Source organism: Ptiloglossa arizonensis, chromosome 7 (genome assembly GCF_051014685.1).
Source record: "Ptiloglossa arizonensis isolate GNS036 chromosome 7, iyPtiAriz1_principal, whole genome shotgun sequence".
In the NCBI taxonomy this organism is placed as follows: domain Eukaryota; kingdom Metazoa; phylum Arthropoda; class Insecta; order Hymenoptera; family Colletidae; genus Ptiloglossa; species Ptiloglossa arizonensis.
In genome coordinates, this window is record NC_135054.1 from 1,878,133 (window position 1) to 1,895,253 (window position 17,121).

Sequence of the window (17,121 nt, forward strand, 5' to 3'; positions counted from 1 at the left end):
ACTCTGTTGTTAGTTATCAATGACTGAACCTGACGTAACATGAACCTATATTTTTCATTTCGTTTAACGGGTTATATTGTGTGCAAAATAGAAATACTCTATTGACAACAATCCTTTGTGAAGTGAATTTTGAACAATTTCACCATAAAAAAATTTCAAAGTTTGAGTAAATATAAATATTTAGTTTCATTCTGCATTGAAAGCCGAATGTGTCATCAAAGTGTGCTGGCAAAATTGGGATAACAACTGTGCGAATTTAATTCATCATTTTGTTTGCGTAAAAATTAGATAGTGATAGTAAAATGGTTCTCGCGGATTTAGGTCGTAAAATTACAACTGCACTTCGATCTCTCAGCAATGCAACTGTTATCAATGAAGAAGTAAGTATTCCTTTATGAACACAACCTCAAAATATATTTTGACATATTTGTCTTTTTTTATGAGCTATTAAATTCTAAGTATCGGAAATACAGAATTTATTTAGGTGATGTATACAAATTTATAAGTATTATAATAAATGAATAACAATATATATTACATAAAGTGATATCTGATTATTGCATTCTAAAAATATTTGTATAAGACATATAGTAGTTCTTATTAATATTCGAACATTATACTATTCAAAAAGTTGTTGTTGATTTCGATTGTTTATGATAGTAAATTTGGATTAATTTTTAATAATTAATGTATTGGTATTAGAACATTCATTATAGTTTATAGTAACATAAATTTTAAAATAATAACAAATAATAAACTGAATTATCTTGAAATGTAACGTGGCAAAAATATTCAGACATGTAACTTATTTACACATTTTTTATGGATAACAATATATCTAATGTTGAAATGTAACGTGGCAAAAATATTCTGACATATAACTTATTTACGTATTTCTTACGGATAACAATACATCTAAGCCATTTGTTTATCAATATAATATTAAATAGTATGGAGTTCATATTTCAAAATCTTAGTTGCTGTTCAAAAGTTGTTATGATCAATCAGAAATTTTAAATATTGAACAAAAAATTAAAAATATTTTATTTGACGTACAACAATCAGTCATTTTTTACCAAGAAAAAGGAAAAATGAATCAAGTAATTTGTAGTCTTTTAAACTTAAATAAGAGTATTGTGGCTGATATTATACGGAAATACAATGACAAGGATTAAATTGAATCAGTTCCTCAGAAAGGTTGACTACCAAATCTTAATGACCAAGACAAACATTATTCTGAGAAAAATAAAAGTGAATCCTAGTTGAAGTGTTCTAAGTTAAATTTGGAAGTATTTTAAGAGATAGGAAAGAAACTTCATACAGATGATACAATAGTCTGCGTGTTGAAAGCAGCTGGATATAATGGTAGAGTGGCATGTAAGAAACCATATATGAACGAGATAAATTGTAAGAAAAGATTAATTTCTCTAAAGCAATATGTTCATAAAGAAGAAACTTGACGGAATGATGCAATTTTCATCGATGAAAGTAAATTTAATATATTTAGTAGTGATGGACGTAAATTAGTATGGTGTAAACGAAATGAAGAGTTAAATTGTATAAATTTAAATCCGATAATAAAACAAGGCAGTGGAAGTATTTTGATATGGGGGTGTATTTCATCAAAAGGAGTTGGGCAGTTGTAGTAAATTTCACTTTAATATTGTTTAATTATTTATTATTTATTTATGTGCCCATAACATTATTAATAAAATATAGTTTTCCAATTTCAACATTATAATGTTGTGAATCATATTTGTAAGTAGGTTGTACATATTTATATATTGACATGATCACTGCAGGTACTTTCTTGTAAATCCTAAATGATATAGGTCAATTATATTTTATATTATATTTTGATGTCTGGTAGTATAAAGCAAATGAACTTGTAAACTTCTCAGTTATACTCTGTAAATTTTAATGAAATTAGTGAAAAGATTATGAAGATATTGTTGTAGCCTATGAAACATGGCTTGCATGAAATAAAGTACAATATACTAAGCACCAGATTTGACAAAGACACATTTAGTTGAATAGAACTAGATTTGATACAAAACAATGTCGAATGTGTCAAGAAAAAAGTATACATACTTGATGGGACCTCAACATTTGAAAATAATAGAGAAAGTAAAAAAAGAGTTCCTGTCAAAACATTGGGCAGCAGAATTTTACATCAATATACGTATTATATGTTATACAAAAAAAAATTCTGGGAAGCTTCAGCAACAAGTGGAGGCAAAAGAAACAATTTCTAAAATGAAGAAACTACAACGACATAGACTCATGATTGTATTCATGTATTTTGGAACAACAGCTTGTGGGAAACATTGAGGTAACAGTTTATTGCAAGAAGAGTATTTTGCAATGTATATGAATTACATAGAAGATTGCCAACAAGAAGACATTTAAAGCTGTAGTTGATTTTAAATCTTACGGAGACAAAGTAATTCAGAAGAGAGAGTGTACATGTGCAAAAAAGATGGGTTGACAGATAATTTGACAAACGAATTAATGATCTATTATGATCTTGTTATTAAAAGAAATGCAATTAATGAATTTATTGATAGGAATCATTACTTATAATTATTGTAAACAACGAACAAGCAATGAAGAAGTAAGGATACAGCAAAAATGAAAGAGAATAGTAAAATGCCTTGACAACTCCTTAGAGTAACTCAAAGGACACACACTCTCTCTCTCTCTCTCTCTCTCTCTCTCTCTCTCTCTCTCTCTCTCTCTTTCTCTCTCTTTCTTCCTCTTTCTTATCACGTGTTTATGTCTTAGAAATTTGCCTTAATACTATGACTATTTCCCTAAACTTATCAGTTTGACACACCTAAATAATTTTACTTTTAATAATGATTTCATTAAAATGACCACGATCGTTTCAATGGAATTGACAAACCTTACATTAATCTCCCCATTCTCTTGTAACTCTTTAATATTATGATAATGAGTGTCTATATGCTTATTTCTATGATAAAATATGTTGTTTCTATATAATTGTACTGTACTTTCATTATTACAGTATACACTTACTTCATTGCTCACTAGTTTACCCAAGTTAATATCTAATAGTAGTTTCTTAAGATATATTACTTCTTTCGCTGCCTCTGAAAGTCCCATATATACAGCCTCCATAGTGAATAAAACCATGGACTTCTGTTTCTTGGCTCCCAATTTATAGGTCCGTTCACCAACATTGCTATGTATCTTTAGCGTGATTTCTTATCAGTTTTATTTCTGGTCCAGTCAGAATCAACAAACATCTTTAATTGTTTGTCGGTTTGTGAATGTGTTATTCCATAGTCTTTAGGGTTTTTCAAATACCTTAGTACTTGCTTCGCTGCTTTCCAATGATACATTGCTGGATTTGTGTTAAATTTATTGAGGGTATTGGTCGCATACACGATGTCTGTATGAGTCGCATTGGATAAATATGTCAATACACCGATTAACTCATGATATGGGATGTTGTCCATATCTTTGTTCTCCGTGGTAGTATGATTAAATGTTTCATGTGGTATTAAAAGTGTAAGAACCAGTTTGCAGTCTTCCATACCAAATCTTGTATTTTCTCAATGTACCTTCATTGGCTTATTCTTATCCGTCCAGTATTGTCTTCTCTTTCTAGACGAATACTTAATATATTGGTGACTTTTTCCAAGTTGTTCATTCTGAATTTGCCTTTTAGTACCTGTTTCATTTCAGTTAATATCTCCAAATCATTAGATGCTATTAATATATCAACGACATATATTATCAGTATTATATTCGGCTGGTTACCTTGACCAATTATATATATAAATTTTCGTACACCAATACTTAATAAGTATTAAGTCCATATCGAATCGGCCCGGATGCTCGATCCACCTGTCGCGGAGGTAGTCCTGGACCACTGCCCTTATATAAGCTGGAACTCGATGTTCCTCGAGCCCCCGTTTGATTGCCCCCCAGGGTAGGGTATTAAAGGCATTGATAATGAGTGTAGTGCCACTTCACCCAGGGAGACGGTTTAGCCGTGACACGATGAAGGGCGTTGTTCGTTGAACGGCTCTCCCAGAACCCGAACTGGCACCCGCGACAGGTGCTCGACGATGCGGGCTGCCAGCATCCTTTCAAACAACTTGCCCGCATTGCTGAGGAGATAGATTGGTCCTCTTTATTTCCGAAAGAGGACCATTCGCGTCATCTTCTAGATAGAGGGCAATCGCCCGGTCTCCAGGCAGCGATCAAACAGTTGCCGGAGGCCATCTCCAAGAACGCCCTGGGCCAAGACCCAGACCCGGCCGGGCACACCGTCAAGACCCAGGGCGGTGTTCTTCGCCCCGAACCTTCGGATGGCCACGGCCAGCTCCTCAACAGTGACTCCCAGCTCGGCAGACCAGGTGGTCGGGTCCGCCGAGGGACGTGGTTTGCTGTTATCCATTATGGGAAAGAGCGAGTTATCCACGTCCCTCAGGAGCGAGGGGTCGAGACCCTCGGTGATTGGGGACGCCCATGGGCGGAGTTTGTTCAACACCACCTTGTATGGGCGCCCCCATCGTGGTCAGAAAGTCAAGACGTGTGGATTGTACAGTGAAAGTTTCATGCTTAAATATATTTTACATTATTATTATTATCAAAAAAGTGTATTGTTGTTAACCTGCCTGAACGCTTAACATTCCTCCGCAATATGTAATAGGTTGCTCAATAAGTTTTGTCGTTCGATAAGAAATGGAACTATTAGGTTCGTCGTTTTATTCTTCTAACGATGGTACTACTGTTTAATGAACATGTGTGAAGTTTCATGTAGATTTGTCGACTCATTCGTATATTTACAGTTGTTCAAAGTTCAAGTATCATAATATTTTTTGTACAATGGAAGAAACGACAAAAGTTATTGAACAACCTAGTATACGAATATAAAGCTTAGAGACTATAAACTACTGTGATTTCGTTCATGCGTATGTTTAATGCATAAAATGTCTATTTTATCTCATAAGAGTTATTTAATATAGAAAAGAATATTATGTAATATTAACAGTTTTTCTATAAATAGAATAATAAAGATACTTTTGAAATATAATTAATTTTCCTTAATGGAATCAAATCATTTGTATGACATAATCCGACTTAACTCTAGTTATTTTTCACAAAAAGTATCAAGCCATGTTTCCCAAGAGAACACTGTTCCGAAGGTATTCAAATTTGACATTCCTATTACCGCATACAAGAAATATAGAGCGAACAAAATAATAAGAATCAGAAAATTAAATATTTCTTAAAAAAAAGTATACATCTTTTTAAGAAAGCAATGGATACATTTCGTCCGTACATCAACACATGAAAGCTATTATAATATTTAACAGGAAAAATTTGTTTATATCTAAATTTGTAGCTGATTAGAAACTGATTAATTTTTGTCTGAAACATTTTTTCATCAGACTATTGGAAGTGCCTGAAAAATCGTGGCGACAATTATGTGCTGCACACTGCATACTATATAATTTCTTTGGAAATGAATGAAAAATTCATTTTTATTTATTTTTAAATTATATTTTTATTAAATTATTTTTGTTCCTAAACAGAATTTTATTTACTTCTACTACTAATTATATAACCTTATATGCTTTCCTAGCATATTGTAAAAAACTAGCAAAAATTGTTGTCCCTGATTAGGTATAACCAATGTATAATAGTAATATGTTAGAACTACGCCAATGGGACTCTGCCTGCCGCGTGTTTCTCATTATCTTTCTCTATCTCGCTACCTCCTTCGTCGCTCAGTCTACCTGTTCTGTAACTGCCACGACAAATAGCGAACTAGAATTGAATGTGTGCGTGAGAATAGGTACACCCCTTCCACTTTTCTTGTATTTCTGCTGCAGGACTTTAAGTCAGCGGAAAACTGTACACGCGCCGTGGAACACTTTCGATGATTCGCGATCTTTCTATAAATTTCTCAAATATACATAAATAAATGTCCTTCTCAAAAATCACTCCTTAACATAAAGTGTGCTAAAATGGCCCTGTCGGCTAATCCTCGCGTTGCTGAAACTTTCGCTCCGTTACGACTCCCCGCAAAAAGTCGCTTGTATCCACGAGCGCGCGCACCCACACACACAACTATTCGCTGGCATTTTACATGTATGCACTATATACGACCGACTAACAAACCGAGACACACGGAAAATGAAGAGAAAATAATAAACGTATGTAGGGTGTCCCAATCTTTTTCCGAGAAATTTTGTATATTTGCATAACATTCTACAAACAGAATTAAGAAAAAAGTGCTATATGAATGTAGATTCGTAAATGATTTATTACGAAGTTATAGCAAAAAATATAATATGATAATGGACTGGTGTTTAGTTGACACAGCGTACAAAAACATTGTCCGCATCTATTTGTAATTATATAAACACCGTTTATGTTTAACTAATTAAACAAAACTAAACTAAACAAAATCTATTTGTGTTTTTATAAGCATATTCTGCAAGCAAAATTACAAACAAAATACAAAATAATAATGGACTGCTTTCTTGACGGACTCATAAATTCATTTCGAAATAGCGTCTGTTATTTTGGATGCAGAACTGGCATCTAAAACAATAGCCCCGTCATTAACCCTTTCAACTAACTCTTCATGTGTGTTACTTCGTTCTGTATAAGCTTTCGCTTTCATAGGTTTGGGCATCACTTAATTTGACACGAGTTCTGCAGCGTACTAAATATTATCAATTTCAGCAGAAGTCAACGACGAAATCAACAATTTCAGCAAGTAAACATTATAGTTTACGTAAATATAAATAGATATCGATACTATGCGTGTTGTGTCGATGAAACACCAGTTCATTATTGTTTCGTAATTTTGTTATAACTTCTTAATAAATCATTTAAGAGCTTATGTTTATATAACACTTTTTTTCTTAATTTTGCTTGTAGAATATGTTGGCAAAGTTTTGCGGAAAAAAACTGGGACGTCACCCAGGGAGACAAAAAAGGAAAAGATTACAGCGGAACATGACTTCCCAACAAATTCAATAATATTTGACCAAAAGAAATGTCATAAGGCTGATTGACGAAGGTAGTATGTATCGCTAATCAGCGGACCGTTGTTCCAAGCCGCTTATCTGCCATAAAAAAAAAAATCGCATTAATTCACATTTTTCTTATATGACATAGGAAATGCGTGAACGCGCTGTTGATAATTTTCGCATGCATTTTTTGCCATTGCAAGTTTCCTTTGGGGCAAGCATTGATACTCAATTTGCACTCAATTAAGGTTTAACATGTCAAAAACGATATTGTCTTTATATTTAATAGTTTTGGAGAAAGTAATATGTAACATTTTAAGTAAACTATCTAAACTAGTGAAGAGTAACCCGCCACCCGAGAAACATAGCACTTTATTTAGTTGAAGCGTAAAAATTTTAGCGTATACTTAATTTCATACTTAATAAAGTATAATTTATTATCAATATGAAGCACACAATAAGAGGTTATTTAAAAAATACTCGCTTTCGATGATATAGCGAAAATAAAGAAAAACAAACAAAAACAAGCGACAGCTAGTCGAAATAAATGATGTAATATACAATCGTCATTTGCTTACGTCAAGTACGACAAATTGTACTTTAACAGTATATGAAAGTAATTGCATTATTTCTGAATACATTTCTTGGTACAAGTTCGTTCGAAACCTAAGCAAATAATTATTCTAGGAACGTAATGTATGTGTTTAGATGCATGTGCATGCGTGTGTATGTGTGTGCATACGTGTGCATGTGAGAGAGGAAGAGAGAAGAAGAGGAAGAAAGGAATTAAGAAAACATTTCATTCTCGAAAATAATAAATTCCATTCCATAAATTAAATATTTTATATTAGTATATTTAAGTATTTAACACTGCGTTCGTTACGGCCCGTAGAGAATATTAGGTTTTCGATTTTGGCTTAATGCAAAACAAAGATTCACTCATCACTGATTTAAACTATAAGTACACGTCTGTAAATCGCACACATTTTATAAATACGAATAGTTTTTATATTAAGATTAGTTATGTATCAATTAATTTTCAAGTAACACCTTTTAAAACATTTCAATGCTACTTACAAGGGACGTCACTCAAGTGTAAATCGTCGATTTTGATGAAACTTACATATAGTATAGTTTTTAACTATACTCACCCCCATATCTAAGGGGTGAAATCAGCCTTCAAAGTTGAAGGCGAAAAAACATTTTCCTCGATATTTCGAAAATGATGAGACCTAGAAAAAAGTTGTTTAAACAAAAATTGCGCATTTGTGAATAATGAATTTAAGCTTTCAAATCATATATATATCGGCTGTTTTATTTTAAGAAAATAATAATTATTATTTAGACACGTATCTAAAATTACAGTAAACTCTGTTAAATCATTTAGATATGATAAATATACATTGAGTTTTATTTCCACGGCAATCTCACATTTGTTAAGAAGAATATTCTCTTTAAACTTAGACATATATTTTAATAGTGCTTGAATAATAACTGGATACCGCAACTTTGATAGTCGAGTAGTTTCGTTACACATCTTATATTTTATAACTGCCTCGATATTGTTCCAAGTATGAATGGAATATTCAATAAATTTTGTTTTCTTTTATTTTGAATTATTATTCAATTCTGTTACTGTTTCCATTGCGATTGAAATATGGAAGATTGTTACCCAAAGTCTATTTCAATTAAATTAGTCAATATTGAATTTGGTAATCAATATAATATTTTGATTAAAGCCTAACTCATTCGGAGATCCAAGCCTTGCAGGTTTCAATTCTTACACCTCGAGTCGTGATTCAAGCTCTTAAAACTCAGAACTCAAACTTCATTTTAACAACACTATTTCAATATTTTACTTCTTTAGATAAAGATAATTTATCTTATTTATAGGTTCTTAATTCTATGCTAAAAGAAATATGCGCTGCATTACTGGAAGCAGATGTCAACATAAGGCTTGTTAAGAAATTAAGAGAGAATGTGCGTCTCGTTATTGATTTCGATGACATGGCTGGAGGTCTTAATAAAAGGAGGATGATACAAAGTGCCGTCTTTAAAGAACTTGTAAAGGTAAGTTCAATAATTATACTTATATTTATAATAAGAAAACATGTATGTTTCATTTTTCGGTCCTTTATAGCATATTTGAAAATCAAAGCAATCAGAGGCGGATAGCTAAGAACTTCTCTTTGTTAATTTGAAGAATTTTTTTTAACTACATTTTTTATTTGTTGCAGTTGATCGATCCAGGAGTCAAAGCTTATCAGCCTGTGAAAGGACGACCAAATATAATTATGTTTGTTGGTTTGCAAGGCTCTGGAAAAACTACCACTTGCACAAAACTTGCATATCATTATCTGAAGAAAAATTGGAAAGCCTGTTTGGTTTGTGCTGATACTTTCCGTGCTGGTGCTTACGATCAAATAAAACAAAATGCAACGAAAGCTAGAATTCCGTTTTATGGGAGGTGAGTTACCATTTCGTTATGTCTGATTATGAAAATATTGTTTCGAGAAAAATGTTCTCTTTCATCTCGTTCATATTGATTAAATAAAGAGACAAACAAATAAACAGACAAGGATCTCGTGTTAACAGATATATGCTTTTGTACGTTGTAGATAACAGTTATATTTTTGTAAAATGTTATTTACAAAGATTTCTGTAGACGGTTGGTTGTGTAACTTTGATGAAAGTTGAAAGCATGAAGTTAGAGATGAAAGTATAACATTTTGTGGAACGTAATATTTTAATGCGCATTGTTTTATAAACACTTACAGTGGCTCACGAAAGTGTTTGAACGTGTATAAATGAAAACTAAGAAAAAAAAAGATAATAATGTATACTTAAGTTTTGAAGATAATACTATAACTAAGTACCATCAGATATAAGTTTCAGGATAGTACATGTAAAATTTCAAGTCAGTCGAATTATCTATGTAAAAGTTATGAATGATTTACTGTACGGATATACCATTCAGCTGCAAAAAGAAGGTACAGCGTGTTTACATCCTCGCTCCTCCCATAGTTTATTGCCGCTTTTACGATCGCAAGCAAGAATTGTTATTGGCCGAAGATGGCGACCGTAGCGAGACTGAGCGAGATAGAATACTGCGTCATTGGCGTAGCCTTCTAATCAAATATTAGCTATTAATAAACAGAACGATTTCGTTCCTGTTTAAATACTATCATTGATTCGATAAGTTTCTCGTCATGAAAAAATGCATATAATTTGATATGCGTAATAATCATTAATATTTTGAAAATTATTTAGAGCGAAAAGAACCAATTTATATTTATTAAAAATATTATAACTCGTTTTTGTGTAAATTGTAATTATATAGAATTTATCTCGACAGAAATGATTATAAACGGATTTATATTATTTTTAATAAATTCAAATTAGTTCTTTTTGCTATAAATAATTTTCAAAATATTAATGATTATTACGCACATTAAATTGTATTCATTTCTTCATTACGAGCAACTTATCGAAACACCAGTAATACCTAAACCGTAAGCAAATTTTTCTGTTTATGAATACTTGACACTTTATTGAGAGTCTACACCAATACACGAATTCGTTCTCAGACTTGGAATCACCGCCGTCGATTTTTGTAAACGTCTTCGGTCAAAGGCGATTCTTGTTTGCGATTAAGAAGCGAAGATATAAACATGCTGTGCCTTCTTTTCGTAGCCGAATCGTACCGTAAGAGGGTGTATCTTGCTCTATATTAACACTTTTGCGTCAGATGATTTATTATTCCGTCGAATTGAAAATTAACTCTGATTACGGATGATGCATTTTGTTTAAATAAAATAAAATGCACGATAACAAACACGTTTTTCAGTAACTACTCCTAATTCCGTGACAATTTTGGGAGCACTTTTGATGCTTGTGATGGATTTTCTTTGACTTCTCTAACCATAAATCTTTCATCTCTGTTATTTAATAATTATTATTTTTATAAAGATCTATTATAATATTTCGTTCTTATGGATTATTCCTCTGTTTTTCGCATACATTTTAAGAGTACCATTATGAAAGAAGTAAACCAGAATGAAATGTGATCTACATTTAGAAACAAAAGCAAGTGCACATCAGGAATCTCCCCATTCAATTGTTTGTAAATTTTTTATCGATAAATGGCATCCGTATGAATACTTTTTTTCCGTTGGTTTCCGTAAACGTTAAGAATTATTTTATGTAATTTGTATCAAGATGTTTCGATTTTAATGAAACAATATATCACTTAAAAGCTGTTAATTTCTTATATTTTATTATGTTTATTGTTAATGTTCTGTAGAAAAAATATTGGTATTCAAAGTAGAGCACATATTGGCGTATGAATACTTTCTTCGATAACTACAATATATGAAATTCGATTGACTTGAAATGTACTAGCCTAATACTGGTATCTAATAGTAGGCACCTTTCCTATTTAAGTGTAACACGAGCATCACTTTGTTTTACTTTTCATTTGTACGCATTCGAACATTTTCGCGAGTCAATGTAAATAGGAGAAACTCTAAATTTTTTACATGGAAAAATGATGGATTTGTGCAGTATGCAATTACTGCAAAGAGCTATATAATAGTCTTGAAAAGCTACATAGAAAAATAGTAATGCTATTAGTTATTATTTAATTTATGCGTTATGAAACCCTAATCAATATTATAATGAAATAACTTCTTTTAAGAAAATACTGATCACATTTGCGAAAAAAACCACGTAATAAATTAATACTTTTATCAATCTATAATATTACCTTCAATTTATATTATTTGACATACAATATTAATAATTATAATACAATATTTTACTTACAATAGTAGCTTACAATATTGACAGTTATAATACAATATTTAAGTTACGCACAGGTATATAAAGTATATGAAGTATACTAAGTATATTAAGTATATAAAAGATTTGTAATATTAGCTTAGAATTTGTACAATTATAATACAACATGTTGTAAACTTTTATGAGTCAAAGTAAAAACATAGTTTTTACAGTTCTATATTAAATTTTTATACATGTCTATTTAATTTCATAAGAATCCGACTTCTTAGTCCGTACACATTGTCTCCCATGCTTTTTTTTATCACTACGTACTTGCTACTCGTCTCTTTTCCACTTGTACTTATGGCTTCAGACATTACTGCGCGACATTTGTTATTAGGAAATACTTACAGCTTTACCAATCCTGATATTACATTCAACCTTGAACTTATCAAACGAATAAACAGTATAACAAATCTAATTTAATTCAAAGTTGGTTGTACTTTTCTTTTCTTTTTTCGCGAGGGCGGGGGGAGCTTCTTCAGACTTTTCTGATTCCATGGGGTAATGTCCTAGGACGTATAGGATTTCCCACCTGGTAATCTGGGTGCAGAACCTACCCATTTAGTCCTCTTCGGTGATCATCCTCGCACAATCAGAGAGAGATACTACCGACCGACAGCGGAAAGATTTTCAGTGCTCTTCCTTATACTGTGCGGGTTACTGTGCTGTGAGTGATGGGTGAGAAAGGAGAGGAGAGTTTCACATGCAAGCTTCCTTCAGTCTCATCGCCCTCGCCGCGGTGTCGAAGATAACCACACCGCCACGCTCATTCGCCCAGAAGGGGCACACCTCGAGGGTATACTGCCCCGCGTCTTCGTTCGCGGAACAATGCTAGCACCGCGGCGTCATCTTCTTCCCTATATGGTGCAAGTACCGTCTGAAACAACTATGGCCGGACAGCACTTGTACCGTGCGGTAGATGAGCGTACCAAAGTCTGTGCCCAGTGGGAATGGCTGGTCCGGCTCGACGATCCACTAGCTCCATGTGAATTGGGCCAGCCACTGTTGTCATTGCAGCAGCATGGACCACTGGACCTAGAGTTTGAGGGTTTTGGAGGACCTCGCGCCCCGCTAGGTCCTCCACCCGCTCGCGGGAGAATCCCTGTAAGAAGACGGTCGCCGTCTCGTAGAACGTGGTCCTATTGCTCAGACGGGGGCTTCTTATAAGTCCACTGGCTGGACTATGCCCGTGTAAAGATGGCGAACACGATTGCTCAGACCCCGCAAGTTGGGGAGAAGTCGGCTCAGAGTGCCAACTATTCCCTTCAACCACGAAGCCAGCGATCCGAAATAACTCTCGAAACGCCAGTGGCTATCGAGAATCCTGCCCCAGATATTTCATCTGGAACTTCACTTCGATGTCAGCCTCACTTAACCTAATCAAAGGGGGCTTTTACCGAGGTGTGTATATCATCACTGCTTCGGTTTTATGGTGCGCCACCTGCAACTCGATCCTTCTAATCCGTTCGACGATGTGCTGAGTATCCTCTTCTGCGCACCGAATAGCACTCTTCCGGTGGTTCCCGACCACCAGCATCAATGCGTTGTCTGCGAAGCACGTTAGACTGACGCCGTTTGGGAGGCCCTCGAGCCACAGAACGGTGTCGTACTCGAGGTTTTATAGTAGAGGTCCTAGTACCCCACTCTGGGCGACTGTCTAGATCGAGAGAGACTGGACGCAAACTGGACGATAATCAGGAGGATGATCAATGAAAATTATCCTACGCACATCCCAAAAAACTGACCCCATGACTTGCAGATGGAACTGTCTTCGCCTTTTTTTGAAGCTGCTTCTCCGTTTTCAGTCCATTGTTTTGACTGTTCCTTCGTCTCAGGTCTGAAGCGATGGATCCATGTTTCATCCATGGTTACGAATCGACGCAAAAACTCGGCTTGATTGCTGTGAGACCTCGCCAAACACCTCGCTGTTTTTGTTCCATTGTGAGTAATCGCGGCACCCATATTGCGCATGGCTTTCTCGTGTTCAAATTTTCAGTCAATATGCGATATACAGCACTTTTTGATATGTCTACCATACCTGTTAGCTCGTGCACTTTCAGTCGACGGTCATCCAATACCATTTTGTGGATTTTTGTCACCATTTCAGGCGTAGTCACCTGATTTGGTCGACAACTGCGATGTTCGTTTTGATGGCTCGTACGGGCTCGTTTAAACTCTGCCACCTAATATTTTACTGTTCTAAACGAACAAGCAGACTCCCTCAGAGTAGAATTTAGATACGCTCTGATATCGGTCGGCGTGAGGCCTTTCAAATGAAAGTATCGTATTATATAACGATAACCAATTTTTTCCATATTTACAAACTCACTGAGAGCGTTCACTATTGATAGCTGCCAAACAAATGCTAAACAACGTACCGTCGTCAACCTTCAAACTTAAGCTTTATAAGGTCGGTACTTTCTTTCTTAGTTATTATTTTTAAACAACTATAATATCTATACGTCAAGTCAGGTACTTCTGGGACTACCCTTGTATGTATAATTATCCTACTCTCCTCTAATATTCTTAAGAACAAATTTGCTACACTTAAAAATCTTTCATTTTCGATAGTAAAATAAAATATTATTAAAACATATACAGTTAAATAAATGTGTAACAGTATTATTCATTATCTGGACTACTGAAAACATTTTCTGACAACTGTCAGAAAAAATAATCCTATTACCAAACTCGCAACTTTATACAGCTGAAATCTGTTTAGTTATGTTTTCTAAGGTAATTGAATAATCAGAAGTAAGTCTGACATTAATGTAAGTTTTCTCAAGAAAGTTATATCTAATTGTAATCAATTAAAAATTCACTTTTGTGAAATTTGTATTCCATTGAAAATAATAATAAGATTGTTGATTTAATCTATGTTACATATTTCATTTTTATGTATATAAATAAATGATTAAAACTTTTCTTTATTAAATTTGTCAGTTAGTTGCAATCTTGATATTATATTTTCTACTAAAAGTAGCATCTATTCTATACCCCAACTTCCATATTATACTTTTCTTACATAAGTTTAAGATATTTTCCGAACATTTGTATTGATTTTGATACTTCAACTATCCTCTTATGAAATTTTATTAAAAAACGCTCCTTCCTTTGCATTAAAGAAATTATACGTTTTTCCTGCTTTGAATCACTGTGCACCGTCTGGACCCAAGGCGGTATGTTTCGCCTCGAGTCTCCGGATGGTGGGGCCAGCTTCTGGTCTGCAACCCTTGGCTTAGCAAACTAGGTGTTCGGCTCCATCACGGGACGTGGCTTTCTCTTCTTCAGGGGAGAAAGAACGCCAACCACGTCTTTGAGTAATTGGGAGTCCTGACTCTCGATGATCAGGGAGTGTCTGAGTTTGAAGTTTATTCAACACCATCCCCTGTGGGCTTCTCCATGGATCCTGTTCGAGAGTCTGGAATATTAAACATTTTCTTCTGTCACCTATAATTATAAAATTAAGATATGTAGGACATGTATACGTAAATAGGGCATTTTTTATTTATCTTAGTTTGTTGATTCATTTCCTGAAGTATGAGCATGTATTTCTGAAACATTCTATATATATATATATATATATTAGCGGACAAAAGATTAAGACAAAATAAAAAAATTAATTATTTATTTATTTTATATACAAGAAAAATTTCATTTTGTTATTTTGCTCAGTAGCGAAATGCAAAAAAAGAAACGAAATCTGTATAATATTTTGACGATCAAAAGTTTAAAATTGCACAAAAAGTATTTATTTTTGGTAAAAAAAATATACACAATTTTTGTTTAAATTTAATATTTTGTCCAATATCCATTATTTTTTATCACTTCGGCACATCTTGGCATAGAATCTATTAATTTTTTATATTCATCTACCGTAATATTGTTCCAAGCTGTTTTGATTTTAGAGTAAAGTTCATTTAAATTGTTCGGTTTATAATATTGTACTGTCTTTTTTATGATACTCCACAAGTTTTCGATTGGACTAACGTTTGGTGATTCCAACGGCCAGGTCAGCACGATAATATTTTCTTCTTGAAAAAACTGTTTCACAACACGAGTCGTGTGTTTCGGATCATTATCATCTTGAAAAATAAAATCGTCACTCATATTGTTACGTGCAAAAGGCAACATTGTGTTCTTGAGTATGTCCATGTATTGAAAACCGTTCATAATTCCATTGACACAACATACCGGATCTAGGGCATCTCGTGGAAAACACGTCCACACCATAACGTTTCCACCATCTTGTTTAAGAGTTTTTAAAACGCATTGTGTTTTCAAACTTTCGCCAATTCGACATCTAACGTACCGTGTTCTGTCAGAACAATCGCGATTGAATTTCTATTCGTTTGAAAACAATATTTTTTACCAATCATTACTTGTCCAATGCTTATGAGCTTTAGCAAATGCAAGTCATCTTTTTCGATTCCTAGAACTCAGTAATGATTTCTTTTGGAGTTTTCGTCCTCTTAAGTTAAAGTCTTCTAATCTTCTCTTAACAGTTCTAGCACTAATTTGTGTATCGTTTTACTTTGCTTCCACAGCCTTCCGATTTGTTCTCTTTCGTTCTCAAGTAAATCCTTTGATTTGCCCATAGTCTGATCCTACCTAAATGAATTTTAAGCAATAAATGGCACACTAAACAATGATTTTGACATTTCAGAACTAAAATATTCAAAAACTATACCGATGCTCACGTTTTACACAGATCGTCTTAAACTAATGTCCACTGTTTACAAGTGCTCAGCGATAACTAACTGTTGTAACTTCTACACTGTTTATATTTAACAACTGACGTTCTGAGGTTTCAAAGGTCAAGCAATACAGCTATGTTATTCGAAAGAGACAAACCGAATACAAGAACAATATTCGTATAAGATGTTTGTAATCCAGTTTACAAATCATCGTCTTAAACTTTTGTCCGCTACGGTAATGTTGTCGATGCAAATGAATCACAATAAACTTTTCTTCAATCTCCACGCTCTTTACACTTTTCGCTTCGTCTAAGTTTTTTATATCTATGCTTTCTACTATTTTTACTATGTAATACTGTTCAATTTCATCATTACTTGGTATTAGAATTATGTTATCTATATGCACTACATAATACATGAACTCACATTTCTCTTCACAAAAATAAACACGAGTTCTCCATTGTTCGACTAATACCGCTTTTAATCAATGTCTGTGTCATAAATTGATGTCAACATCTTCCTGTCTGTCGCATACCGTAGATACATTTTCTCTGCATAGAAAC

The 17,121-nt window shown here is 33.7% G+C and overlaps 2 protein-coding genes across 3 annotated transcripts in view; both read left to right on the forward strand.

Moving 5' to 3' along the window:
• The first annotated feature begins 40 nt into the window (after window positions 1–40).
• Window positions 41–17,121, forward strand: part of Srp54k (signal recognition particle 54k) — a 31,961-nt gene continuing 14,880 nt past the window's right edge. Inside the window, exons 1-4 of one of the 2 annotated variants that reach the window (XM_076316174.1) lie at window positions 41–380; window positions 6,928–7,069; window positions 8,913–9,089; window positions 9,257–9,486. In XM_076316174.1, the coding sequence (XP_076172289.1) occupies window positions 8,925–9,089; window positions 9,257–9,486 (395 nt within the window). In that variant the 5' untranslated portion in view covers window positions 41–380; window positions 6,928–7,069; window positions 8,913–8,924. The remainder of the gene's footprint in view (window positions 381–6,927; window positions 7,070–8,912; window positions 9,090–9,256; window positions 9,487–17,121) is intronic. The other variant, XM_076316173.1, reaches the window with a different exon arrangement.
• Window positions 12,379–15,280, forward strand: LOC143149099 (uncharacterized). The gene is made up of 2 exons (XM_076316175.1): window positions 12,379–13,802; window positions 15,153–15,280. Exon 1 carries the CDS (start codon window positions 12,690–12,692, stop codon window positions 13,026–13,028), a length of 339 nt encoding a protein of 112 aa, XP_076172290.1. The 5' UTR covers window positions 12,379–12,689; the 3' UTR covers window positions 13,029–13,802; window positions 15,153–15,280.

Bases quoted from the DNA above. Each gene is read 5' to 3' on its own strand.
- LOC143149099 (XM_076316175.1), top strand. From the start codon at position 12,690: ATGCTAGCACCGCGGCGTCATCTTCTTCCCTATATGGTGCAAGTACCG.